The sequence below is a fragment of the Leiobunum rupestre genome, chromosome 9 (assembly GCF_980474605.1).
Source record: "Leiobunum rupestre chromosome 9, qqLeiRupe1.1.hap1, whole genome shotgun sequence".
NCBI lineage: Eukaryota > Metazoa > Arthropoda > Arachnida > Opiliones > Sclerosomatidae > Leiobunum > Leiobunum rupestre.
In genome coordinates this window covers 38255946-38283857 of record NC_143392.1, presented here as the reverse complement: position 1 = coordinate 38283857, position 27912 = coordinate 38255946, and the positions used below count along the sequence as shown (strand labels likewise).

At 36.0% G+C, this 27912-nt stretch overlaps 1 protein-coding gene across 1 annotated transcript in view; it reads right to left on the bottom strand.

Moving 5' to 3' along the window:
* Positions 1-2016: 2016 nt before the first annotated feature.
* The window catches only part of LOC149927394 (tachykinin-like peptides receptor 99D), a 142937-nt gene continuing 117041 nt past the window's right edge, over positions 2017-27912 (bottom strand). Inside the window, exons 4-5 of the mRNA XM_090159012.1 lie at positions 9311-9507; positions 2017-2502 (exon numbers count right to left, since the gene is read on the bottom strand). Of these exons, the coding sequence (XP_090015138.1) occupies positions 2241-2502; positions 9311-9507 (459 nt within the window). The 3' untranslated portion in view covers positions 2017-2240. The remainder of the gene's footprint in view (positions 2503-9310; positions 9508-27912) is intronic.

Sequence of the window (27912 nt, the reverse complement as noted above, 5' to 3'; positions counted from 1 at the left end):
ATGAATTTACAATATACACAAAGATATAGCTTTTTATTGACAAATCTTTGTACACGCGCTCTGTTGGAATGCGTAACGAATTTCAATAATCGGATTTAGAGGGGGATTGGCGAGGTCAACATTTGTGCAACACTTACATAATTAGAAACTTTGTTTTAACGTATTTTTCGCACGAATTTACGGATATAATATTTCTCTGAACAACATGAGTAAATACACTAGCGACGTTCCTATTAATTTAATATATACTTTTTAATCTTAGTATGACCATATGTAACATAATCACTCATAAGTATTCCATAAAAGCATTTTCGATAATGAAACCTTGTTCACGGGATATGACGTAAATTACGTCACTTACAACTCCGTGACGAAATACGCGTCATCAACTTTACTGATGGGACACGGAAGTTAGTGAGAATTCCTCGCGCGTTTCTGGCTTTGCCCATGTCAAGTTTAGCTCGTGCCTCGCGATCACATGATTTCATTTCCATGGTAACCTTTTCAATAGCGCCAGGATTATAAGAGTTTTTGCATTTTTGGGTCCGCTTAATGTATGTTCCGCGTGAAACAAGTTCTCATTGAATTTTTTTCAATGGAAATGTTATACAGAGGCATACTTATGAGTAATTATGTTACATATGGTATGACTGATATGAAAGCCGTGTCTATATAATTGAGCCTATACATAAATTTAATTTTTTGTTTAATAAGCACCTTGATTTGTTTATTTTTTAAACACTCACGCCCTGAGTACAAATCATAAAAAGTACAAAACCTTAGTTAAGATATCGAGTATCATCTATGCGCCTCTCAACTCCCAATCATTTTCATTTGGGTTTCATCAAATTATTTCAAATAATCTTCGTAAAGCGGTTTCTTTTGGCTTAGTAAAAGTGAAATAACTCGGGAGTTGTTCTAAAGAAAGTTATTTAATTTTTTTACTTTTGGCGAAAACGTTTGTTAAAACGTAACAGTTTGACCCCAATTGGGTGGTTTGTCGCTTTTGGGTAGATTTAACGCTAGCTGTTACATTTTGTTGGAATTTTATTCTACCTTAAAATAATTTTTTAAATACTTTTACTTTTTTAACACCGTTTAAAATGTAAATGTTACATGCTGTTCATTTATACAACAAACAATTTTTTTTTGCCCAAGGACATCAATTTTTTTTTTATTTATAGTCATTGGAATATTTTTATTCAAATTTATCTCCATTTAACGAATTGTAAAGTTTTTGTCATAGTTCCACTTTTAGTTTTTTTTTATCATAAATATATACTTAATACTTGTATATAAATATAGGAATTATAATTTTCGGCGTTTCCCTAAAACAATAGATTCTTAATTTAATTTCATTATGGTTTCTTACGTAGTTTCTCAAGAAAAACATCACTTTTCTTTTTTCATTAAAGTTGGATTAATCCGAAATAAATTACAACTCGGTAACTTACGCGTATTCTCTGTAGACAAGCTCGATCTTCCGTACGAATCGAAAAAGTTTGAAAAAGCCTTATGGAAGGCATGGCCGATACGTTACAAAGATGCAAAGTGCGTTTGAATTTTTTTTAGGTATCAAAAATTGATAGAGCGAAAGCGGTCGTTTTCGGCGCGGAACTCGGGTCTATACAGATTGTACTTTCACGGAGCCTTTGGTAATAGTGTCTTTTGGCAAATATTTCCGATAGCACTCTTTGAAAATATTTTCGTAACGGTGAAAAAGAAAATTGAAAGCTATTGAGGAGGACACGAAATGGGAACGGAAGGGTATAGGCAAATCGATTGACGGATGCCCTCTGGCGCTACACGAAGAAACTAATACGTCGACTAGGAAAATATTAGCTCCATTTTAAAGTGGTTGTCGATGAAAACCCGATTAAAACCGTTTTCCATATCTCCGGAAAACCGACGTTTTTTAACTCTTTTACTGAATTTCTACCCCCCCCCCCCCACTCCAAAAAAAACCCAATTTTTTTAACAATAAATAACGAAAAATATAAAAAGCGACCTCCCACGGTGGTCAGTTCAATTTCACGTACACACTTTGAAATATTATACGTAACACGTCCTAAGTATTGTTGGATTGAGCTATTGTTTTGCCCTATTTTCGGCCCGCCAAAGTCTGAATGACGGTTTTCCGTTTTTCCATTATTATTTTGGTTTTATTTTTATCCTTATTTTATTTCTTTCTTCGCCGAAAATATGGATGGGGAGTTTTTTCCCCGCGACGGTTCGCGACCTCAAACGTTCGACAATTGATCAGGTTTGGAGCCGAATTTGTTGGAGAGAAACGGTGAAGTCGAAGTGGTGCCGCCGCTGTAGTTGACGGTGTCGGTGACGGTGTTCAGGGCCAGGCAGACGTTGCCGTTGAAGGTCACTCTCGTGTCCGCGTACGGCTCCGAACAGCTGTAGCGAGCTTGAGCCTGCTGGCGTTGATCGTAGGCGACTTGAGCGCTGCGACGCCAACAGCAAAAGAATACTTGTTTGAAACCGTGTCGGAATCTGTTTAATGAAATCGAAATTTTCATAAATATATGATCTGAAGACCAAATTGTGTCCACTAAAAAACTAAAAATTATAAATAACTGAAAAACTTTATTAGTGAAAAATTTCAAATTTCAGGGGGATATTAACTAGTGTAAAATTGAATGACCTTGAACCATGTCTTCAAGGTCATTCAAAAACTATCTCGAGGACCGTGTGGTTTACGGATTTGGTTCCAATTAGAAAGTTGTTGGTCGCCATACTATTACTTCAAATAACTTTGATCTGACCTAATTTGACCAATCAGAAGACGAGAAATGTTCCGTAGAAATTTAAAATGTTTTTTTTTTCAGTTATTTATCACTTTTCGTTTTTTAGTGGACACCCTGTATGCTTGGTTTCCATCGAGGGGTTGATCACTATCCGTAATCGGTGTACAAGCCTGTAGCTTTGACTGTAATAAAGTCATCGATTACAGACTCGCTGTAATCGGTGTACAGAATTTTAGGAAGTGGTTAGCCCCTCGGTTTCCACTTACAAATATTTTACGTTCTTTTGACGCGCTAGTGGAAACTAAGCTTAATAACGTAAAATATTAAAATTACACTTTGCAGGGATATTCCTATTAAAACCATATTTTGCAGAGGTAAATCAATATTTGATTTGCACAATTTTTTCTTCCAAAACGTATTTTAGAAAAATAAGTGGGAGCCTGCGAAGTTTAACAGTATACTTATCTCGTAAGATATATCCCATATACTTCTGGTATGACCTTTTTGTCTGCGTAAAGATATCCGAACCAATTGTAACGATTTGGGTCATTTATTAGAACCATCTTCCGGGTTTCTACATAAAGGCCATCACCGTAAATCAAATTTAACCACGTGTTTTATTTGATTTTCCACGATATAGGCCTAATAGCTCCATTTTTCACAGCTTGCTTGGCAGATTGGTAAAACTCCATTATTTATGGAAGAATGGTTGATTGCTGAACTATTAATTAGCTCTCTTGTCTCTAAAAACTGTCGTCTGCTAAATAGTGTTTCAGCAATGAATCAAGAGATGGCGGTAGTTAAATTACAAAATGTTTTGCCTACTATCACAGAAGTTGAATTTTTAGTACGTGTTTTACCATAAGCCTATCTATAAGGTCCCCATAAGCAAAGGTCTAGGCCAAATTTTTGACGGTCACATACCCGTTATTAAGAGGTAAGTATTCAAAATTTGCACCTCCTAGTGGCCACATCCTCAACTAGGCATTTCCCCAATTAATGCACAATTTTATCGCTTTCAAACTTAAAATTAACACTTATCTTGGCAAAATGATTCATCAGAACCTAAAACTGGCTTTTAGAAATAAGATAACTTGTTTCTGAAGGTATTTATTTTTGAAATTTGAGATTTAGACGCGTTTTGTGTGGTATTTATCAACCCGAGCGTGTCTGCTCTACCAAATAAGATAATATTTTAGATGTAGAAATTTAGAAAACGAAGATGGCGCTACTGCCCTATCGTCGTACGTTAATTTTCTTATCTCCAGGACAACGCCGTTAACATGGGCCCTTAGACCTTTGCTTATGGGGACCTTATGATAGGCTTATGGTTTTACCAATTTAGTGCAGAATCGGTTTATTAAAGAATTTGGGGCAAATTGAGGATTATTCGCGAACGAAACGAGTCTAGGTGGCGTAACGGTGCTAGCTTCTCCGAGGTTGTGCCTATGATCTAGCGTCTGCTACAGACAAATATAAAAGTCATAAGAACGTTTTTTCTTATATAAACTTATCAAAATATAAGGAAACGATGCAAAAATAATCATTATTTATAAAGTCAAATTGACGAATAACGATGAGGAAAAACTAATAGCGTCTGCTTTAGCCGCTACGGCGCTACCTATCTAGGTTTCAATGGCGAACTAACGGGGGCGTAGCGATAGTTTTCTGTCGCGAATAGTATATGTATAGGTTTCATGCGTAGAAAAATAGTTCCATTTGTTTTATTACTTGTCAACTAAATGAAAGAGGAAATTGGAGACGGGTTTTGGATTGTCATATTTCAGTAAAAACTTGGCTGTTTTAACAGAAAATTTCGATTGGTCCAGACGTTCCTGCATTTAATTTATAAGCATCCCAGTAGGCGGTGCCATTTGTGACTAAAATTTAAACTTAGCACAGAGTCCATTGTGTAAATTTTACCCACTTTAAATGATCACGGGCAGAAGTACTTATTTTAAAAATCCACTTTTCTGGATGAAAGAAATATAATTAAAATATAACAGCTAATGCAATAAAATGTTGTACATTCCAATTTTTTAACTTTTTATGAAAGGTTATATAATCAGCTAGGCTATTATCTAAGGCACCACCTTAGACCTAAGTCAGCTAGCGAATTTTAACATGCCTTTAATTCAGGTAGCCGGGTTAGGAAGGTGGTAGCAGGCCCTTCTATATTATCAGGTGGAGGTCTTAAAGCTCTTTCATTTTTAAAGGCCTAGATCCGGGGTACACAAATGTTTATTAATAAAGAGCTAATTCCTAAAATCGAGGATACTAAAACTATCATAAAAATTAAAAACCACTTGTACGTAGTAAATACGTAAAAGTGGTTTTTAATTTTAATGATTACACGAATCAACTCCGTCCAATTCGAGACGGTGTCTTCACTAACGGAGTTGGCCATTAACGTGTTGGAAAAAATTATTTGTTTTCGAGGCATCGAGGTGTTTTTCCAGTGGACCTACAGATCGACCAACCTTATTGATATTACCACGTGTCATGAAAACTCAGGCTTTTCCAAAGACTTTATTATATTATCTAGACGTTGTCCCATCCCAAAGTAATTGTGAAATTTCCCTCACTTCCGGGAATTGGAAAATCATCACATAGAAATCAATCATTTTCGTCGAAATGTTTTAACACCTCGTCGAAGCTATAGTGTCAATTGGTATATTTTTGCTAAAGGCCTGCCTTAAGAAGGCCTGATCAATATGAATTACGTTCTAAGTCTGTCTATTATATTATAATATAATATATTACATTACACTACACTACACTACACTATATTACACTACACTTCAATATATTACACTGCACTACATTACACTAGATTAGATTTGATTGGATTTTTTAATTTCTTTTCAAACCTTCAACGCATTATGTAAAACAAAAATTTAAAATAAAATACCAACCATTCAAAAAAGGGAGAGTCTATTATAATAATATATATTACATTCCATTACACTACACTGTATTAAACTACACTACACTGTATTAAAATACACTAGATTACACTACACTGCATCACACTACACTAAACTACACTTTAATATATTACACAGCACTACATTACACTAGATTAGATTTGATTGGATTTTTCAATTTCTTTTCAAACCTCCTACGCATTATGTAGAACAAAAATTTAAAATATAATACCAACCATTCAAAAAAGGAAGTCTATTATAATAAAATATATTACATTACATTACACTACACTACACTGTACTACACTACACTACACTAGATTACACTACACTACATCACACTACTCTAGACTACACTACACTGCATCACACTACACTACACTACATCACACTACTCTAGACTACACTACACTACATTACACTAGATTAGATTTGATTAGATTATATTTTTTAATTCCTTTCCAACCTCCTACGCATCACAAAAATTTAAAATATAATACCGACAACTCAAAAAAGGAAGCGTGTTTTATTTCACTAGACCTATCTTCCTTCCGGTGGAATTTCGCGGATAGGGAAGTAGGCGATGGGTTTTCCACCCTAACCGTAATCTCGTTTTAAGTACGTAAGCGCTGAGAGCTTTCTTTCCATTTGTTGATTAAGGAATAAAGTATCTTTGTTATATTATGGGATAAAAATGTGAAAATATCCCATTTTTTTCTGGTCGTATAACTTTTGTAAAGTGTTCCACGCGCGTCGCGTAGTTAACGCACCCCTCACGTTTTACGACTTAAATTAGGGGCCATTCTGCTCTTCCCAGCCACCGGATAGATTTCTTTTTATAAAAAAAAAACGGGCCGATACGACTGACGGAAAAGAAATAAACTTTGCAATTTTTCCGTTATCATTGGGAAGGTTCGTACGCGTTTTATTATTATTATGATTATGGGGCGACGTGCTTTTGGGCCGCGTTGTGGCGAATCCGTTGCGGAAAACATCCAAAGTCCTTCAAGCGTGGTGTTTTAGATTTCTTTCGTACGCCGTACTTCCTCACTCGATGATACGTTACAATATCTAGATTAACAGAATTTACCATACTCTCAGGCTTTAACTCGTACTGTTAGGTATCGGCTCCGGTTTCAACTGGGATGTGCCTCTATTGCTTAAAAAAAGGGGAATTCTAAGCCTCGGTCTGTGTCCGTTTGGTTTTTTATTGTTTCGGCGGGAAAGGCATCTTTATTTTACGGTTCCTTCGCGAATCCGTTTCCGCGTTTATGGCCCCGACAAAAAAGAAGGGTCGCTAAAGAAAACAAAAAAGGGTGATCTTCCTGTTTTTAAGTTAAGCCTCGGTCCATTGTGAAACTAACCCGAGTTAGCTCTTAACGCGCGAAAAGAAAACGGAAAAGTGCTCTATATAAAAGAGCCGTTTCCGGAAATAGTTTTCTGCCCGTATCCCGTCCATAGTTCACTTTTAATACCGTCCTAAAAATGATTTAAATTACTTTTAAATTTCTAAGATAACCCGCGTGTTTTAGCGCGGAAAACACCCGCTTTTATTTGTCCTTTATATTATCTGTCAACTGGTGGCTGACTTCACCCTGGATACCAATGTACCGCGTGTGGAACACTTTTACAGGCGTTTTCACCTATTTTTGACCTACCTTGTACTTATCAAGATAAACACAGCCTCGGGTCCTTAATTTTGATTTACGGATTAAAAATACGCCGAAACTCTTTCGAAGATTGAAACGTTCTCGAGTACAACTAGCCATTGGATCGTATAACGTCTATAAATTTCAATTATACGAACTAGACCAATAGGGGTAGTATAATTTGAAGTTTGGTGGAGCGAAACGCTAAAAGAGACGAGAAAGGCCAAGCGCTCACTGCTTTTTGTAACGTCTACGTACTACCTTCTACAAGCCTTTGCTTCGTAACGGAGACAATGCCTTGTGGAAGGCAGGATGGATACGAAACGGAGAGCCAAACTCATTGTCCTACGTTCCTTTTGTGCGCTCGTGACCTTCAACCGCTGTGGGTCCGACGCTCTTCCATTGTCTCGTTCGTTGTCGGGAGGTCTTTGGGTCCCTGGTGGCAACGCCGAAACTTTTGAATTAAGTAGGATTAATAATTTTAAGTAGCTTCATTCAAATTCTGAAGCACGGATCAGAGAAAAGCGAGATAAATAAGCTACCCTTCGCAACTTTCTCTTTTATGTTGTCGACGTACAAATACTGCTTTCCGGCGCGAACTATGGAGAAGTCCTACAATATGATTGGTCGGATCTGTCGTCACGAAGTATGGAAGAGGAGGAGCTAATCGATTAACACTCAGATTTCTTTAAAACGCTTGAGCGTGCCTTTAAAAATTTCCTCCTCAAAATAAAAATAAAGTTTAATAATCTATTCCGCTTCGTTCCTAAATTTAAAATTTTTAAAAACACAAAGCTACGAAAACTAACGTAACCTTTATTTAATTTTTTAAAACATCCACGAAAAGTTAGTAATCATGGAGGAAAAGTAAGGAGTTGCACTATAAACAATTTTGATGCGGTACCGTATTTCCAGCCCGAAAATGGGGGCTAACAAAATAAGGGATCAACACCGGAGTGACGTGATAAATTATCCTAGAGGCACTTTATCTTTGACGTAATCACGCTGCTTAGATGTAGTTCGTGGATGGTACGATAGATGTCAGTAGCCCCTCCAACCTAGTGTTATCAAGTCCAATTGATTGTGATTAACAAAGGTTACGTACGGGGACTAAATAATTGACGTATATTTGCAATGGAGCATGCGGCGTTGCTATTCAAGCTCTCGAATTTAGCAAGTTGTCCATCTTCTGACCGAGGCTTAGCGTCACATATTAATCGTAAATTATAATAAACATATTATCGATTCCACTAAATAAGTAAAAATATGAATGCATTATATTAACTGTAGTAGTATAACTATTGTTTAAATAATTACGAGTAAATTTTTTCGTGTGTTAAACTGATAATTATAGAATTAAAATATTTCGCGCTATGGCTACGATAGGGGGCGATACTTTACAGAAAAGCAATTAAGCCACCACCCACCTCAACGCGCGAAAAAGGATCTTTTGTTGTCTGCCCCCATTATCGTTGACGCTTTAAAATTGTTTTACATCAAGCCTCCTTATGTTATCTATACGTCGCATTGCCGTCTTTCCCATTGGGCAAAAAGGGCACTGCCCTAGGGCCCCAAGATTCTGGAGGGCCCCATTTTTAAATTGCAAAAGAAATTTTAATATTGCTCGAAAGTCCCAAACTTTATATTTAGTCGCGTCTATAACCAGGGTAAATCTAAAACGAATAAAGACTTTTGGTTGTTAGTATTTTTTAAATTCAGAATAAGCTTCTACTTTAGTAACCTTTAGTAGGACAAGTGAAACTATTTAAATCGATAGCTGTAGATTAAAGCGACGATGGACTTCACACTGGAGGTTAGAAACTTGGGTGGCGTTATTAGGGACCTCGCCCTTAGGTTTGCCCAGGGGCCTCCAATTATGTAAAGACGGCCCTGATACGTCGTAATTTACTCTTTAGGGTCAGGGTTTGGGGTCGTGCATAAATGAAACGACGTCCTCCTAGAGGGGGGTGTTACCTACCTGCTATTCATCCAACAGTATATGATTGGGTTGTACATGGAATTGGACATGGCCAGCCAGTAAATGGTCAAATAGACGTGCTGGGCGTATGGATGCTCCATAATCCCCCGGAAGTGATGGCATAACAGGAAATAGACGTGATACGGCAGCCAGCACACCGCGAATATTCCCACAACGACGATCATCATTTTCACAATCTGCAAAATATCATTAAAATTTACTATTTAAAGGGGAACGGACAAGCTTTTCCAAATATCACCTTATTTCCGTATCAAAAGATTAACAAGACGTTCAATATACTAACACGTACCTTTTTTGTCTTGAAAAAATAGCTTTTGGTCCAAAAAGTTGAAACGAAAAATAACGCCAGGTGTTTGGGTTTGAATTTTCGCCGCCATCTTAGGGGCTGCCGCCAGCGCCCCTAACCCCGTATGAACGATTTGCGAACTATCCTAACTTTTAAAAACGCGCAATTTAGGCTTAGGTCTTTTATAACTGGAAAGCGCCGTTCGTGCAAAACAAATTTTTTGCGTCTTCAGCAGCGCGCGCTTTTACGTTGTTTTTCTGTCTCACCGACTTCTCAGCAGGTGTCGCGGCGGACGCGCGCTTTTCGATTTCCCGAAATTTCTTTACTTTATTAAAAATTAACCACTCAATATTTTTTAACGCGGTTTTCGCCATAAATTTTAGTTTTGAATGGGCTATAGGGCTATCTAACTGGTTAAAGCTTGGCCGTTCCCCTTTAAAAAGGGATTAAATGAATTAATTGATTAAATTGACCTCTTTCTAAATTTTCAAGATTTGCGGTATAATTTGACCGGTTAATGATACCAAAAGTATATAATATACTCAAACGACCGAATTCCCATTAGACCGAATTCCGGCATTGTTTTTGATGAAATTAGCCCAAAGGCTGGTTTTGTATTTTTCTAATCGACCGACGCAATATTAACAATTGAGCGACCGCGAAAAAAATTGTTTTTCTTTCTACTCCTTTTGATTTTTTATGGAAGCGTTTTAATATATTTTAGGTTAGGCTAAGTTTGGTTAGGTTAGGTGAGGTTAGGTTAGGTAACACTGAACGCTGTTCTGGCAGATGCTGAAACAGATAAAACCGAATCCTAAACCCGGAGAAGTGCGGCTTTTTCGGTCGAATGGGACAATCCCATTAGACCGAATCCTAAATCCGCCAAAGTGCGGCTTTTTCGGTCGAATGGGACAATCCCATTAGACCGAATCCTAAATCAGCCAAAGTGCGGCTTTTTCGGTCGAATGGGACAATCCCATTAGACCGAATCCTAAATCCGCCAAAGTGCGGCTTTTTCGGTCGAATGGGACAATCCCATTAGACCGAATCCTAAATCCGCCAAAGTGCGGCTTTTTCGGTCGAATGGGACAATCCCATTAGACCGAATCCTAAATCCGCCAAAGTGCGGCTTTTTCGGTCGAATGGGACAATCCCATTAGACCGAATCCTAAATCAGCCAAAGTGCGTCTTTTTCGGTCGAATGGGACAATCCCATTAGACCGAATCCTAAATCCGCCAAAGTGCGGCTTTTTCGGTCGAATGGGACAATCCCATTAGACCGAATCCTAAATCCGCCAAAGTGCGGCTTTTTCGGTCGAATGGGACAATCCCATTAGACCGAATCCTAAATCAGCCAAAGTGCGGCTTTTTCGGTCGAATGGGACAATCCCATTAGACCGAATCCTAAATCCGCCAAAGTGCGGCTTTTTCGGTCGAATGGGATTGGGTTCGGTCGAATGGGATTCGGCGCAATGGAACAGATTCAAATGAGAGAAGTATCCATTTAGGTCTATAAAATGAAACATATTTTTTAACCTTTCGAGGGCATCACAAAAATCAGCGGAACGTAAATGTTCTAAGCAAACAACATTACCAGAGAGGGGGATGTCTATCCGGTGATTGAGAATTTCATTCTCAATCACCGGATAGACACAAAGAGCTTGGCTCCCGCCGTTCACCCGCGCCTATCCCGTTCCTCCCCCACCCGCGCCCCCATCTCAATCACCAGAATTTCTAATCACCAGAATTTCTATTCACCAGATTCCCCCAACCCCCATTCACTGGATACTTTATCTCTCGTTCACCAGCTCCTTTCCCCCATTGCGTTCACCCCTTCTAATCACCAGTTGCTTTCCCCCAACCCCCATTCACTGGATACTTTATCTCTCGTTCACCAGCTCCTTTCCCCCATTGCGTTCACCCCTTCTAATCACCAGTTGCTTTCCCCCAACCCCCATTCACTGGATACTTTATCTCTCGGTCACCAGCTCCTTTCCCCCATTGCTTTCACCCCTTCTAATCACCAGTTGCTTTCCCCCATCTCTAGGCAATAAAAACAACCATAATTGTTATCTCTCATACTATCGATCCCAATCGCTAGAAATTGGCTTTTTCCCCATTCGCTATAAATCGCAGCAGTTTGCCAGAATTAGTTTTATCTCTCCGAAATAATTAATGTACCCAAAATTGGACCGCCAGTTTATTATTCTTTTTAGGGGAATCTCTATGGGAGTTTAACATTACAATAAAGCTAAAAGGTCCAGTTTGGGGTACATTTGGTCCGAAATGGGGTACATAGGGCCGAAAATGGTGACTTTGGTCGTTTTTGGGGTACATTTGGTCCATTTTGGTCCATTTTTGGGTACATCCCTGCTTTCCCCCATCCCCATTCTCCAAAATTAGTTTTCCTCGCGCAGATATCTGGAGATTAGATTTTTACCCGTTTGCTTATCGCTTTCGAACCCCTTAATTTCTAATCTCTAGGCAATAAAAACAAGTTATTTACATTTAATTTTTTATTTTAGAACTTTGTTTTACATGTTAGTAGGTACTATCAGATATTCCATTAGATGGTTATCTTGTACATTACACAATTAAAACAAATTAAAGTAGTTAAGTTTACAGGCATTTAAATGGGGTGAAACGATCTCCTGCAACTTAATTTAATTAAAAGTTCTAACTCACGTATTTGTAGTGTTTAGCAACAGTATCGTCTGACATCCGAGGGACAGTCACAAACGTCTTCTTCTGGTACAGGTGAGAAGCTTTTGTCAGAGACCGTAGTTGCTTTTGGCGTCGGGGGAATGTCCCATTCTAGCGAAAGGTACTTTTTTTTCCGATGGTGAATTATCCCTAGCCGGACAGTTTGGAAAGAATCTAGCATGTTCAAGTTCTGGTACGTCTCCTGATTTCCATCCTTCTAATACGCCATGGCATTTGTAACATCGTACTTCATCGCCCTGCTGAATATAGTAGAATCCAGCCTTCGCTAGTTGCTCCTTAGTGACGTGCGGATTTTTCCAGTGACGAAACGTTTCAAGTCGATACACTTCAATGTCCATAGCTGATCTAGACCAAATACGTTCTATAGTTTCAAATGATACATTCTCTAAGCCTACATTTACCCCTAAGTCTACTAAACCTAATTTTATCAATATGGTTAAATTTCTACGCTAAAATTATCAATATAAATGCTTTTTTCAATATGCAAATTGTTTTAAATATGTCTAAAAATATAGTCTATTACCAAGAAAAAATAGTAACTTACTTTATGGGTAGAAATCCTTTGTCAAGCTGTAGAAAAGACTGAGCGATCCGTCAGCAGGTCTTTACTCGTCAATGTGCCGTAGAGAAATGACGCACGGAAGATTAATTTATTCCTATCTTGTTGAGAATAATTCATCACGTGATCTAAACTTCAAATAACCCTCAAATTCTATTGGCTGTCTCTCTCTGACAGTTTAAACTGCCTCTAATGATTGACGGCACATATTAACCCACTTGAGTATTTGGAAAAAACCCTTTGCTACTCGAAGGATAGTTTTGGAAATACCACGTTGACGATATCAAAATCGAGCTCTCACTTGAAAATGTTTACGGAAAACAATCCTCTTGGAAAATTGAGTTACGTAGAAGATTGCTAAAAAATGGCTATGTGTTAAGTTTTTTTCAATAATGAGTCTTATTTTTTACATTTTAAAGTATTTATTAAGAGTGAAAAATCCTATGACTACACTGACGGCATATCTTAAGTACCGGTGGAAAAATCCAGTGCTCAAAGTTCAGTTATCTTATTAAACGTGCGCGTGCACAGAAAAATGAACGAGTCACGTGATAGTAACTTAATTTCTACGCTAATCTTACCCCTACTAGACCTAATTTCTGTCTAATACATTTCCAATATATATATATAAAAGAATGCCTAAAAATTTCATTTTAAATATAATAAAATAGCCTAGCTGATTATTATTATTATAACTTACTTTTCAGCGTGACCTTCAATGACTATTCCCAATGCTAAGACTCTTTATTGAGATAACTAAGAATTGATTCCCATGACTACCCTGACGGCATATCTTAAGTACCAGTGGAAAAAAAATCCATTGCTCAAAGTTCAGTTATCTTATTAATCGGGTGCGCGCGCACAGAAAATGAAAGTCACGTGAGAATCGGTACGTCACTGAAAATAGTGGAAGTGTCATCACTAGAGTTCTTTTATCAATATATTTAATTAAGGATTATTTCAAAGTTTAGATGGCGCCATGGTTCTCAAAGCAGTGATATTAAAAGATCTCAACGGGTGGAATTGGAGAAACGCTAAAAATATTTTCGACATATTCATTCTCCCTGAGTATAAATAAATAAATAAATAAATACATTCTTGGCATAGTAGTAGGATTTTAAGAAAAAAATTAAATACGGAAAATCAATTATTTTATTTTAAAGGTTTTGTGATTTCTCACCAAACAATTTCAACATCTTCAATGTAGGCTATCACATCAGGGGCATCTCAAAAATCTTTTTCCTCTGATCTCCTAGTTTCTGCCTCTGTCTTTAGTATTTATAAATATTTTCCTATCCATAAACCATTTCCTAACTGGTGGACATTGATAACACTAAAAGTTTACTTATAATAATATGCTGAAATACATTTTCCAATACGCAAAAAATTAAAGCTAGACCTAAAAACCTGTAAAGTGTAAATAGTTAAGACTAAATTTCTAAGCCTAGCCCATGAAAGTACATTTTCCGTAAATCATATCCTAACATGAATGCTAATAGAGCTAGTACATTCTCGATAAATATACATGTTCTTGGGGAATAAGAGACGTTTTTTATCAAAGTAAGCCAAGTTTAAAGCTTATTGTCATTGGTTCCATAACAAAAACCACATTCGGATCAAAATAAATTTATTTATTTTATTTTTATACAGATTTTTTTTCATTTTTTTTGCCTTAATTTCAATTTTGGGAGTCGGTACCCGTTTCACCGAAGATGAAGATGCTTCGTTTTATTCAGCGTTGGGTAAATCGCCGTGTAAAAAAACATCTAGCATTGCATTAACTTTTTCCTCGTCCTCGTCCGAGACCCCTACAATACGTCTCTCGATCTTTAAAGTAAAGAAATCAAAATAATAAGCTAAACGATAATCCATACCTTCTATTCACTAGTTCAATTTATCACTGTCTCATATATCCACTATCGTACATACATACATACATACACTAACTTACTAACGCTTTAGTCTCCGCAAGTTTTTATGTTGTATAATCAAAGTTTTGAATCGAATAATAATAATAATAATAATAATTAGATCAAAACAAATTTCAAGCTTACGTTAATGTATTCCCTTGAGTGAGGGCCCAATCTTTGAAAAATCTTCTCAATGACGACATGGGTAGCTAGATGGACGTCGATGTAACCTTCGTCCTCTTGCAGGTTCAATTCACGTAAATACCAGTTTTTATATTTTCTTAACATTATTTCTAACGTTCTAAACGAAAATTGTTTTTCGTTTGGCATATCAGGCTTAAAAGAAAACCTAAGAACTGCTTTAGTTACACGCATATCCACGTTATTTTCCATAGCTAATATTTAGCCCTTAAACTTGCTCGTAATTACGAAGAATGTAAAAATGTAGAATGCTCGCTCCTATATTTATGCCAAATCAGAAATCACTTGAAATAATAACTTCATTTGGTACTTAAAAAACGGTGAGAGGTGGGAGGAGGGGTTTGGTAATTTATAAATTTTTATAATCAAATGTACCATAGCAAAAGTATATAAATAATACAAGAAGTGCACTAATTATTATTTTCGCTCGCCAGGTAATTTCGTTTGATTTCCGTTTCGCACGGACGCAGATAACATGGTAACGCGACTACAGCGAACCGATAAAGCTAATTAATAAAATATTGTCAACCATTTGATATTAGAAATGTTAAAATAAAACTTTTACAGATAAATCTAATTTATAAAATATTGCCAATTGAGGGTTTGCAAGTTAGTTTGATTATAGGTTTTGAGTGTTAGAATAGAAATAACGCTAAATACAGGGTTAAATTCAATTCAAAATAAAAGACCATGACAATAAAAAATAACCTTTAAAATATAAATCGCGAAGAAAATGAAGTAACGCGACTTTTAAAATTAGTATAAAATGTTTAATCCCTCTGAAAACGTGAAAATTCATATAGGACAAAACCCAAATACATGTTTACTGAGCTTAGCACTCTACTTTTTCAATCCTCTATTCTCAATGGTGGCCTTTATTTTTACCATCGTCTGCTTCGTAAACTTTATGGATGCATTGGAAGGGCTCAAATTAAGCTAAGTGGGTACACTTCTTGTTTAATTTATATACTTCTAACCATATTAAAGTATCAATTTTAATAAAAGGAATTCAACTTAAGTGTTGTTTTGCTATCTGAAATTCGAAAACAAAGAAGGTAGTACAGGGGTACTTAAGTTGATTTTAATATTTTTTTTAGAAATAACTTAAGTATACAGCGAAATAATCATTAGTGTTATCTAATTTTTTAAGTGCCCACATACTTCTCATCTCGTATAAAAGAGGGTCATTTTTGTACTATAAAACCATTCCATTCCTGAAATCCGCTACAGGAAAAAAGTTGATTAAGCTAAGCAATTTACGAGCGACGTCCTAGCGTACTTGTAATTAAGAAAGTAAGTACTTAGTTTTACGATTTTGCTTAAAACTATGATTTTAAATCGATAAAGTGAAACACGTAAAGTGTCCCTGACCAAAATTGTTTCACAAACATCTGTACCGTTTAATAAGATACGAGTATGATAACGATTTCTAGAGCCCTATGTTCGATAATGATTCATTAGGAAAATTTGAATATAGTTTAAATTTTTAATTACTTATTTTTTGGTTTGACTACCAATTTGGAGGACTACTGTTTTGATTTTGATATAACTAAATTTGATTGGTTTTCGAAAAGTTTTCTCTTCTACCCCCGCCCCCAGTTTATAATTATGATGTCAGTTGTAAATTGTTTTTTTCGAGTATAAAAAGGGTAAACAGAAAAATTGAGAGATAGTATTAAGAAAACAGCCAATTCGAATTGTTTCGGAATCGGCTCGAGGGACTAAGTATGTAGATATACGTCAATTGTAAATTCTAAACTTTGTATATATATTATATTCAATCATTCATTCTTACTAATTTTATAGTAATGGATCCTATTTCCATAACTTTGGCCTCGGGAAATGAGTACGTCGGTACGACAACCGAATCTATGATTTGCTTTCACTGCGGCGAATGTACGGAAGAATTGGCAGTAAGAGGCGGAGGACTCTTCTTTTGCTGGGGTCGAGAGTGCGCGCATTATCAAATGGGAGTAATTTTTCGACATGGTAATGTCTATACCAAACACATCCCAGGGCATCTTATAAAGGAGTTCCCGCCCCATCTCCGCTGTACGTACTGTGGAAGAAGAGGGTCGAAGAGAAGCCGTCGACGGGAGGAGTGCTCAGCGTTCGATTTCATGGGATGCTGTCATTACCCTAAGCCTCCCAGAGACCGAACTGTAGTTCGTTTTATAAATAGATAAATAAATAAATAAAATTGCGAATAATTTACAAATAAATGTCTATTGACTTTTCTTCATCCTATAATATAAGTTTATTCCTAAATTTTTAAGCTTATTACAATAAGATTTCTTTAAGAGAGAGAGAGAGAGAGAGAAAAGAATTGCTTAAATTAGGAAGTAATAATGAATCTATTGAATCCAATGTAAAGAAAATGCATCAAGATATTAACTTGGAAAATCCAAAAGATGATTCACCAGTAAGCGGTATTCAGTTAATTAAAAATCATAAACAAAAACCGACTGATTACGGTGCATCAAGATATAATATTTGTATATCTTCGAAAAAAGGTGAATCATTAAACTTCAACAATGCGGTAATTTACTTATAATATATTTTATATGAAAATAATTAAAGGTTTTATAAATGATAAATTATATTATAGATTATAGGTGGATCTAATAGCAAAATAGTATACGTCCAGGTAAAGTATTGTTTTATTTAGAAGTTTAAATATTAAGTTAATGGTTTATTTTAGAATAACTATATGTTAAATGATTTATTTTAGAATAGCGTTGATACATATGGTGGTAGGACAACATTAGAAAGTAGGTATATTGATTTAAAAAAACTATCGATTAATTAAACATTTTAATAATATTTTTACATAGCTTCGATAGTATCCAGAGATTGTACGATTGTTATTACAAAATGAAACTAATTTATTTTATAATAAATATAGGTAGTAAAATGCTGCAAAAACCTCTGACTCTACGTTCAATACGTTAAAATAGATTACAATACGTAAATATAGGTGAAAAAATACTAGAAAAACACGCATACTATTATTTTTTTTAATTTTTGGAAATACACAACATCCACCAGTTACTTCGCAATGACGAACTGGCTGCTCTCTTTGTCCCAGGAGACATGACCAATGAGTTGGCAAAGTACGGAAAAGACTCGTACATCCAAGAATTGGCAACAGGTGGCGCAAAAAATTACGCCTTGATTTATACGGAACCAGGGTTCCGTACTTTAAAGGCGTAATTTTTTGCGCCACCTGTTGCCAATTCTTGGATGTACGAGTCTTTTCCGTACTTTGCCAACTCATTGGTCATGTCTCCTGGGACAAAGAGAGCACCTATAATCTATAATATAATTTATCATTTATAAAACCTTTAATTATTTTCATATAAAATATATTATAAGTAAATTACCGCATTGTTGATGTTTAATGATTCACCTTTTTTCGAAGATATACAAATATTATATCTTGATGCACCGTAATCAGTCGGTTTTTGTTTATGATTTTTAATTAACTGAATACCGCTTACTGGTGAATCATCTTTTGGATTTTCCAAGTTAATATCTTGATGCATTTTCTTTACATTGGATTCAATAGATTCATTATTACTTCTTAATTTAAGCAATTCTTCTCTCTCTCTCTCTCTCTTAAAGAAATCTTATTGTAATAAGCTTAAAAATTTAGGAATAAACTTATATTATAGGATGAAGAAAAGTCAATAGACATTTATTTGTAAATTATTCGCAATTTTATTTATTTATTTATCTATTTATAAAACGAACTACAGTTCGGTCTCTGGGAGGCTTAGGGTAATGACAGCATCCCATGAAATCGAACGCTGAGCACTCCTCCCGTCGACGGCTTCTCTTCGACCCTCTTCTTCCACAGTACGTACAGCGGAGATGGGGCGGGAACTCCTTTATAAGATGCCCTGGGATGTGTTTGGTATAGACATTACCATGTCGAAAAATTACTCCCATTTGATAATGCGCGCACTCTCGACCCCAGCAAAAGAAGAGTCCTCCGCCTCTTACTGCCAATTCTTCCGTACATTCGCCGCAGTGAAAGCAAATCATAGATTCGGTTGTCGTACCGACGTACTCATTTCCCGAGGCCAAAGTTATGGAAATAGGATCCATTACTATAAAATTAGTAAGAATGAATGATTGAATATAATATATATACAAAGTTTAGAATTTACAATTGACGTATATCTACGTACTTAGTCCCTCGAGCCGATTCCGAAACAATTCGAATTGGCTGTTTTCTTAATATTATCTCTCAATTTTTCTGTTTACCCTTTTTATACTCGAAAAAAACAATTTACAACTGACATCATAATTATAAACTGGGGGCGGGGGTAGAAGAGAAAACTTTTCGAAAACCAATCAAATTTAGTTATATCAAAATCAAAACAGTAGTCCTCCAAATTGGTAGTCAAACCAAAAAATAAGTAATTAAAAATTTAAACTATATTCAAATTTTCCTAATGAATCATTATCGAACATAGGGCTCTAGAAATCGTTATCATACTCGTATCTTATTAAACGGTACAGATGTTTGTGAAACAATTTTGGTCAGGGACACTTTACGTGTTTCACTTTATCGATTTAAAATCATAGTTTTAAGCAAAATCGTAAAACTAAGTACTTACTTTCTTAATTACAAGTACGCTAGGACGTCGCTCGTAAATTGCTTAGCTTAATCAACTTTTTTCCTGTAGCGGATTTCAGGAATGGAATGGTTTTATAGTACAAAAATGACCCTCTTTTATACGAGATGAGAAGTATGCGGGCACTTAAAAAATTAGATACCACTAATGATTATTTCGCTGTATACTTAAGTTATTTCTAAAAAAAATATTAAAATCAACTTAAGTACCCCTGTACTACCTTCTTTGTTTTCGAATTTCAGATAGCAAAACAACACTTAAGTTGAATTCCTTTTATTAAAATTGATACTTTAATATGGTTAGAAGTATATAAATTAAACAAGAAGTGTACCCACTTAGCTTAATTTGAGCCCTTCCAATGCATCCATAAAGTTTACGAAGCAGACGATGGTAAAAATAAAGGCCACCATTGAGAATAGAGGATTGAAAAAGTAGAGTGCTAAGCTCAGTAAACATGTATTTGGGTTTTGTCCTATATGAATTTTCACGTTTTCAGAGGGATTAAACATTTTATACTAATTTTAAAAGTCGCGTTACTTCATTTTCTTCGCGATTTATATTTTAAAGGTTATTTTTTATTGTCATGGTCTTTTATTTTGAATTGAATTTAACCCTGTATTTAGCGTTATTTCTATTCTAACACTCAAAACCTATAATCAAACTAACTTGCAAACCCTCAATTGGCAATATTTTATAAATTAGATTTATCTGTAAAAGTTTTATTTTAACATTTCTAATATCAAATGGTTGACAATATTTTATTAATTAGCTTTATCGGTTCGCTGTAGTCGCGTTACCATGTTATCTGCGTCCGTGCGAAACGGAAATCAAACGAAATTACCTGGCGAGCGAAAATAATAATTAGTGCACTTCTTGTATTATTTATATACTTTTGCTATGGTACATTTGATTATAAAAATTTATAAATTACCAAACCCCTCCTCCCACCTCTCACCGTTTTTTAAGTACCAAATGAAGTTATTATTTCAAGTGATTTCTGATTTGGCATAAATATAGGAGCGAGCATTCTACATTTTTACATTCTTCGTAATTACGAGCAAGTTTAAGGGCTAAATATTAGCTATGGAAAATAACGTGGATATGCGTGTAACTAAAGCAGTTCTTAGGTTTTCTTTTAAGCCTGATATGCCAAACGAAAAACAATTTTCGTTTAGAACGTTAGAAATAATGTTAAGAAAATATAAAAACTGGTATTTACGTGAATTGAACCTGCAAGAGGACGAAGGTTACATCGACGTCCATCTAGCTACCCATGTCGTCATTGAGAAGATTTTTCAAAGATTGGGCCCTCACTCAAGGGAATACATTAACGTAAGCTTGAAATTTGTTTTGATCTAATTATTATTATTATTATTATTATTCGATTCAAAACTTTGATTATACAACATAAAAACTTGCGGAGACTAAAGCGTTAGTAAGTTAGTGTATGTATGTATGTATGTACGATAGTGGATATATGAGACAGTGATAAATTGAACTAGTGAATAGAAGGTATGGATTATCGTTTAGCTTATTATTTTGATTTCTTTACTTTAAAGATCGAGAGACGTATTGTAGGGGTCTCGGACGAGGACGAGGAAAAAGTTAATGCAATGCTAGATGTTTTTTTACACGGCGATTTACCCAACGCTGAATAAAACGAAGCATCTTCATCTTCGGTGAAACGGGTACCGACTCCCAAAATTGAAATTAAGGCAAAAAAAATGAAAAAAAATCTGTATAAAAATAAAATAAATAAATTTATTTTGATCCGAATGTGGTTTTTGTTATGGAACCAATGACAATAAGCTTTAAACTTGGCTTACTTTGATAAAAAACGTCTCTTATTCCCCAAGAACATGTATATTTATCGAGAATGTACTAGCTCTATTAGCATTCATGTTAGGATATGATTTACGGAAAATGTACTTTCATGGGCTAGGCTTAGAAATTTAGTCTTAACTATTTACACTTTACAGGTTTTTAGGTCTAGCTTTAATTTTTTGCGTATTGGAAAATGTATTTCAGCATATTATTATAAGTAAACTTTTAGTGTTATCAATGTCCACCAGTTAGGAAATGGTTTATGGATAGGAAAATATTTATAAATACTAAAGACAGAGGCAGAAACTAGGAGATCAGAGGAAAAAGATTTTTGAGATGCCCCTGATGTGATAGCCTACATTGAAGATGTTGAAATTGTTTGGTGAGAAATCACAAAACCTTTAAAATAAAATAATTGATTTTCCGTATTTAATTTTTTTCTTAAAATCCTACTACTATGCCAAGAATGTATTTATTTATTTATTTATTTATACTCAGGGAGAATGAATATGTCGAAAATATTTTTAGCGTTTCTCCAATTCCACCCGTTGAGATCTTTTAATATCACTGCTTTGAGAACCATGGCGCCATCTAAACTTTGAAATAATCCTTAATTAAATATATTGATAAAAGAACTCTAGTGATGACACTTCCACTATTTTCAGTGACGTACCGATTCTCACGTGACTTTCATTTTCTGTGCGCGCGCACCCGATTAATAAGATAACTGAACTTTGAGCAATGGATTTTTTTTCCACTGGTACTTAAGATATGCCGTCAGGGTAGTCATGGGAATCAATTCTTAGTTATCTCAATAAAGAGTCTTAGCATTGGGAATAGTCATTGAAGGTCACGCTGAAAAGTAAGTTATAATAATAATAATCAGCTAGGCTATTTTATTATATTTAAAATGAAATTTTTAGGCATTCTTTTATATATATATATATTGGAAATGTATTAGACAGAAATTAGGTCTAGTAGGGGTAAGATTAGCGTAGAAATTAAGTTACTATCACGTGACTCGTTCATTTTTCTGTGCACGCGCACGTTTAATAAGATAACTGAACTTTGAGCACTGGATTTTTCCACCGGTACTTAAGATATGCCGTCAGTGTAGTCATAGGATTTTTCACTCTTGATAAATACTTTAAAATGTAAAAAATAAGACTCATTATTGAAAAAAACTTAACACATAGCCATTTTTTAGCAATCTTCTACGTAACTCAATTTTCCAAGAGGATTGTTTTCCGTAAACATTTTCAAGTGAGAGCTCGATTTTGATATCGTCAACGTGGTATTTCCAAAACTATCCTTCGAGTAGCAAAGGGTTTTTTCCAAATACTCAAGTGGGTTAATATGTGCCGTCAATCATTAGAGGCAGTTTAAACTGTCAGAGAGAGACAGCCAATAGAATTTGAGGGTTATTTGAAGTTTAGATCACGTGATGAATTATTCTCAACAAGATAGGAATAAATTAATCTTCCGTGCGTCATTTCTCTACGGCACATTGACGAGTAAAGACCTGCTGACGGATCGCTCAGTCTTTTCTACAGCTTGACAAAGGATTTCTACCCATAAAGTAAGTAACTATTTTTTCTTGGTAATAGACTATATTTTTAGACATATTTAAAACAATTTGCATATTGAAAAAAGCATTTATATTGATAATTTTAGCGTAGAAATTTAACCATATTGATAAAATTAGGTTTAGTAGACTTAGGGGTAAATGTAGGCTTAGAGAATGTATCATTTGAAACTATAGAACGTATTTGGTCTAGATCAGCTATGGACATTGAAGTGTATCGACTTGAAACGTTTCGTCACTGGAAAAATCCGCACGTCACTAAGGAGCAACTAGCGAAGGCTGGATTCTACTATATTCAGCAGGGCGATGAAGTACGATGTTACAAATGCCATGGCGTATTAGAAGGATGGAAATCAGGAGACGTACCAGAACTTGAACATGCTAGATTCTTTCCAAACTGTCCGGCTAGGGATAATTCACCATCGGAAAAAAAAGTACCTTTCGCTAGAATGGGACATTCCCCCGACGCCAAAAGCAACTACGGTCTCTGACAAAAGCTTCTCACCTGTACCAGAAGAAGACGTTTGTGACTGTCCCTCGGATGTCAGACGATACTGTTGCTAAACACTACAAATACGTGAGTTAGAACTTTTAATTAAATTAAGTTGCAGGAGATCGTTTCACCCCATTTAAATGCCTGTAAACTTAACTACTTTAATTTGTTTTAATTGTGTAATGTACAAGATAACCATCTAATGGAATATCTGATAGTACCTACTAACATGTAAAACAAAGTTCTAAAATAAAAAATTAAATGTAAATAACTTGTTTTTATTGCCTAGAGATTAGAAATTAAGGGGTTCGAAAGCGATAAGCAAACGGGTAAAAATCTAATCTCCAGATATCTGCGCGAGGAAAACTAATTTTGGAGAATGGGGATGGGGGAAAGCAGGGATGTACCCAAAAATGGACCAAAATGGACCAAATGTACCCCAAAAACGACCAAAGTCACCATTTTCGGCCCTATGTACCCCATTTCGGACCAAATGTACCCCAAACTGGACCTTTTAGCTTTATTGTAATGTTAAACTCCCATAGAGATTCCCCTAAAAAGAATAATAAACTGGCGGTCCAATTTTGGGTACATTAATTATTTCGGAGAGATAAAACTAATTCTGGCAAACTGCTGCGATTTATAGCGAATGGGGAAAAAGCCAATTTCTAGCGATTGGGATCGATAGTATGAGAGATAACAATTATGGTTGTTTTTATTGCCTAGAGATGGGGGAAAGCAACTGGTGATTAGAAGGGGTGAAAGCAATGGGGGAAAGGAGCTGGTGACCGAGAGATAAAGTATCCAGTGAATGGGGGTTGGGGGAAAGCAACTGGTGATTAGAAGGGGTGAAAGCAATGGGGGAAAGGAGCTGGTGAACGAGAGATAAAGTATCCAGTGAATGGGGGTTGGGGGAAAGCAACTGGTGATTAGAAGGGGTGAACGCAATGGGGGAAAGGAGCTGGTGAACGAGAGATAAAGTATCCAGTGAATGGGGGTTGGGGGAAAGCAACTGGTGATTAGAAGGGGTGAACGCAATGGGGGAAAGGAGCTGGTGAACGAGAGATAAAGTATCCAGTGAATGGGGGTTGGGGGAAAGCAACCCGTGAACGGGAGAATCTGGTGAATAGAAATTCTGGTGATTAGAAATTCTGGTGATTGAGATGGGGGCGCGGGTGGGGGAGGAACGGGATAGGCGCGGGTGAACGGCGGGAGCCAAGCTCTTTGTGTCTATCCGGTGATTGAGAATGAAATTCTCAATCACCGGATAGACATCCCCCTCTCTATTACCTGTATTGAGTATTCTCTCTTAAGATTTTTTTTTGAAATATCGGAATTGCGTTTGCAAGCTTATTGGAATTCGAGGCCGGCCTAGTGCCATTCGGGTCGATACTTGACCTGACCAAACTTATTGCATTTTTAGACGAATATAAATTTAGAAAATAAGGCAAGCGGCGAAATGCAAAGAGCGAGAAATGCATTGAGGTGGTATGTAATGATGCAAAATATGGACATTTTGCGGGCTCGAAATTTTCAATCGGAGAATCGAATCAAGACTTGTTGCCATCCTAGTCTAAATTATATTTAAATGGGAAAATTTTCCGTTAGCGGTTTATTTCTGTTGTGGTTTTATCAGAGTTTTCTATTGTAGGGAAATTTCCCACTTAAGGAGGTGTCCTCCCAAATGCGGACGTGCCATTTGCGGACTGCGTGTTATTGGTAAGTTAAAAAATGACATCTTTTTCGGAAAAGATGGGCCATTTGCGGACAAAAGGTTTGTTTATTCGTTTATTCGTATTTTGTAATAAATTTATTGTAGTTTTTTAAAAATGAGGTTAGGTTAGGTTGGGTTGTTTAGGGTTAGGTTATTTTGGGTTGGGTTAGGTTAGGTTAGGTTAGGTAGGGTTTGGTTAGGTTGGGTTGGGTTGGGTTAGGTTGGGTTGGGTTGGGCAAGGTCGGGTTGGGTTAGGTTGGGTTAAGTTGGGTTGGGTTGGGTAAGGTCTGGTTGGGTTAGGTTGGGTTGGGTTTGGTTAGGTTCGCTTAGGTTGGGTTAGGTTATTTTGGGTTGGGTTCGGTTAGGTTGGGTTGAGTTAGGTTAGATTGGGTTCGGTTAGGTTTGGTTGAGTTAGGTTAGATTGGGTTAGGTTGGGTTCGGTTAGGTTTGGTTGAGTTAGCTTAGGTTATGATAGTTTTAAAATATTTTTTAATACTTCGAACATTTACGAAAATATTTTTCCGCTTTTGCCCCTAACTCACTTAAGCAAAAGTAAATATGGGGAGAAAGTCTATCAATGCCTTCAGATTTTACCTTCCACCATGCTTGACACCCTTTTTAAAGAACTAGTGATCACGTGATATTTCTAACCAATAAGGATAGCACATTACGCGCGAAGTAGTGCATTTGTGGTATTCCGGTCCGCGCTCAAGATGAAAATTTTGAATTTTATTCCCTGGCAACCATGTCACCGCCTCGCGATTTCAAATAGTCTCTCTGACAAATGCTGACCATTATTTCCTTCGAAAACGGTTGATTTTAATTAATAATTACTATATAAATTGTAAAATAAACAAAAAAGCTCGTAGCTATAGCTATTATTTCAGTTAAACTTGCCAATTGTTAGGCCTTAACATCGTAGATTTACCAATTAGTCCCGATCTCCGCTCTTAGATGGCACCACGCTCTCCACGATTTAAGCGAGTGTTATTCTAGTTACGGTTTATTTCTTTTCAAAAGTCATGTTATTATTTTTAAAATGTCGCATTTTAGTTTCTATGATATATTTACTTTATTTAGGAACTAAATTAACCAAATTATCGAAACAAAAGTTTAATATTCACGTATTTTATAGAGTACTATTTTTCATCGTGGCGCAGTACAACCGATACCTTTGTGTCCCTGTAAAGAGGCGAGGGGGAAGTCATTTCCGAAGCCCAAAAATTTTACCCCTCAAATAAGACGTGGTGCGGTTGGACCCAAGTGCCAGACTTTCTCCCCCTATTTATTTTTGACTTAAGTAATGAGATGTGGAGTATGGGGGGGTTTATCCCAACTGGGTGGAAATTCGAAACTACATCTTTCGCCACCACCCTCCTACGAAATGTAACCTAATCATCTGGAATAATGGCGTTGAATGTCACCATTGTCTTAGGCCTTAGGTATTAGCTTAGATGATGATTATTATTAAAAATATAAAAAGGGGATTTTAGACTTCAAATAAAACATACATAAGAACCGTATTTCATTGTCAATAATCAATGAAATGGATTATTTTCAGTCGGTCAAATATAATACTCAAATTTTGTATCAAAGTGATATAACCAAAGTTGATCTAAATCTGGTAAGCTATTTTGAAAAATATACATCACATTCATCCTATAAAAAATTCAGTATATTAAAAAAAAAATTTTAAATTAAGATTGAAAATATAATTCCTTTGAATGTTTCTTTATTACACACACTGGTTTATATGGATTTAAAGTGATTATTAACAAAAAATAGTATATTATTAAGTAAATTGATATTTCTTCAATTAAATAACGTGAAGTGTTTATTTTCCTAATCTGGGCTTATCTAACTGGTCAATTTGAAGTTTTGAGCAGATCAAAAAATTGGAAGGGTAGAGGCTGCATAAGCCACCGGCAAAAATAAAGAACGGCTTGACTTTTCGATAAACAACAGGTATGCTTTTTAGGGTTACTTTCATTCACTCCACAAACTGGCCTTAAATTCAATTAACAGTGCCCATAAACTGCCACGTTAGTCTAACCTGTTTTTATACATTAGATTTTAAATTTTGGCATTTTAATGGTCGGATTTAGGATCTCTCTACCCTCGTTAAAAGGCGAAACTTTCAAAAAACCATTATATTAATATAGACGTTGAGGTAATTTAGGAAAATGTTTCCACCAATTTTTCTCAATTAGCTTAAAAGCGGGGGTTATATATCTGGCTGGCGGCGTTTTTGGGGTTTTGTAACTTTCTACGGCCGGGTGTAATCCCCGCAAGACACGGCCATCAACGAAGAGCAAGATGAATTAGCCATCCCCGAAGTAACTTTGGTTAATCTCAGGATTTTTGCTCTTTTTTTCTTGTTGGGGTCTTTTGGGGGTAGTAGCTACTATATATAAAACGCCTGGTTAATTGAGCGCATTTTCCGAACTATCCATCCATCCATCCTTCAGGGCTTGCCTTTTACCATAGAATCTTTTCGTTCAGGGGTTAGCTCGCTGTTCGGGCGAAGGCGGGAACAATTGGAATAGCTTTCCAAAATAGTATCGAGTGAGGAGTCAGAATGGTGCTATACAATGGGTAGAATCTAAATAAAAACTACTATAGCTCCATCTATCATTCTCTTC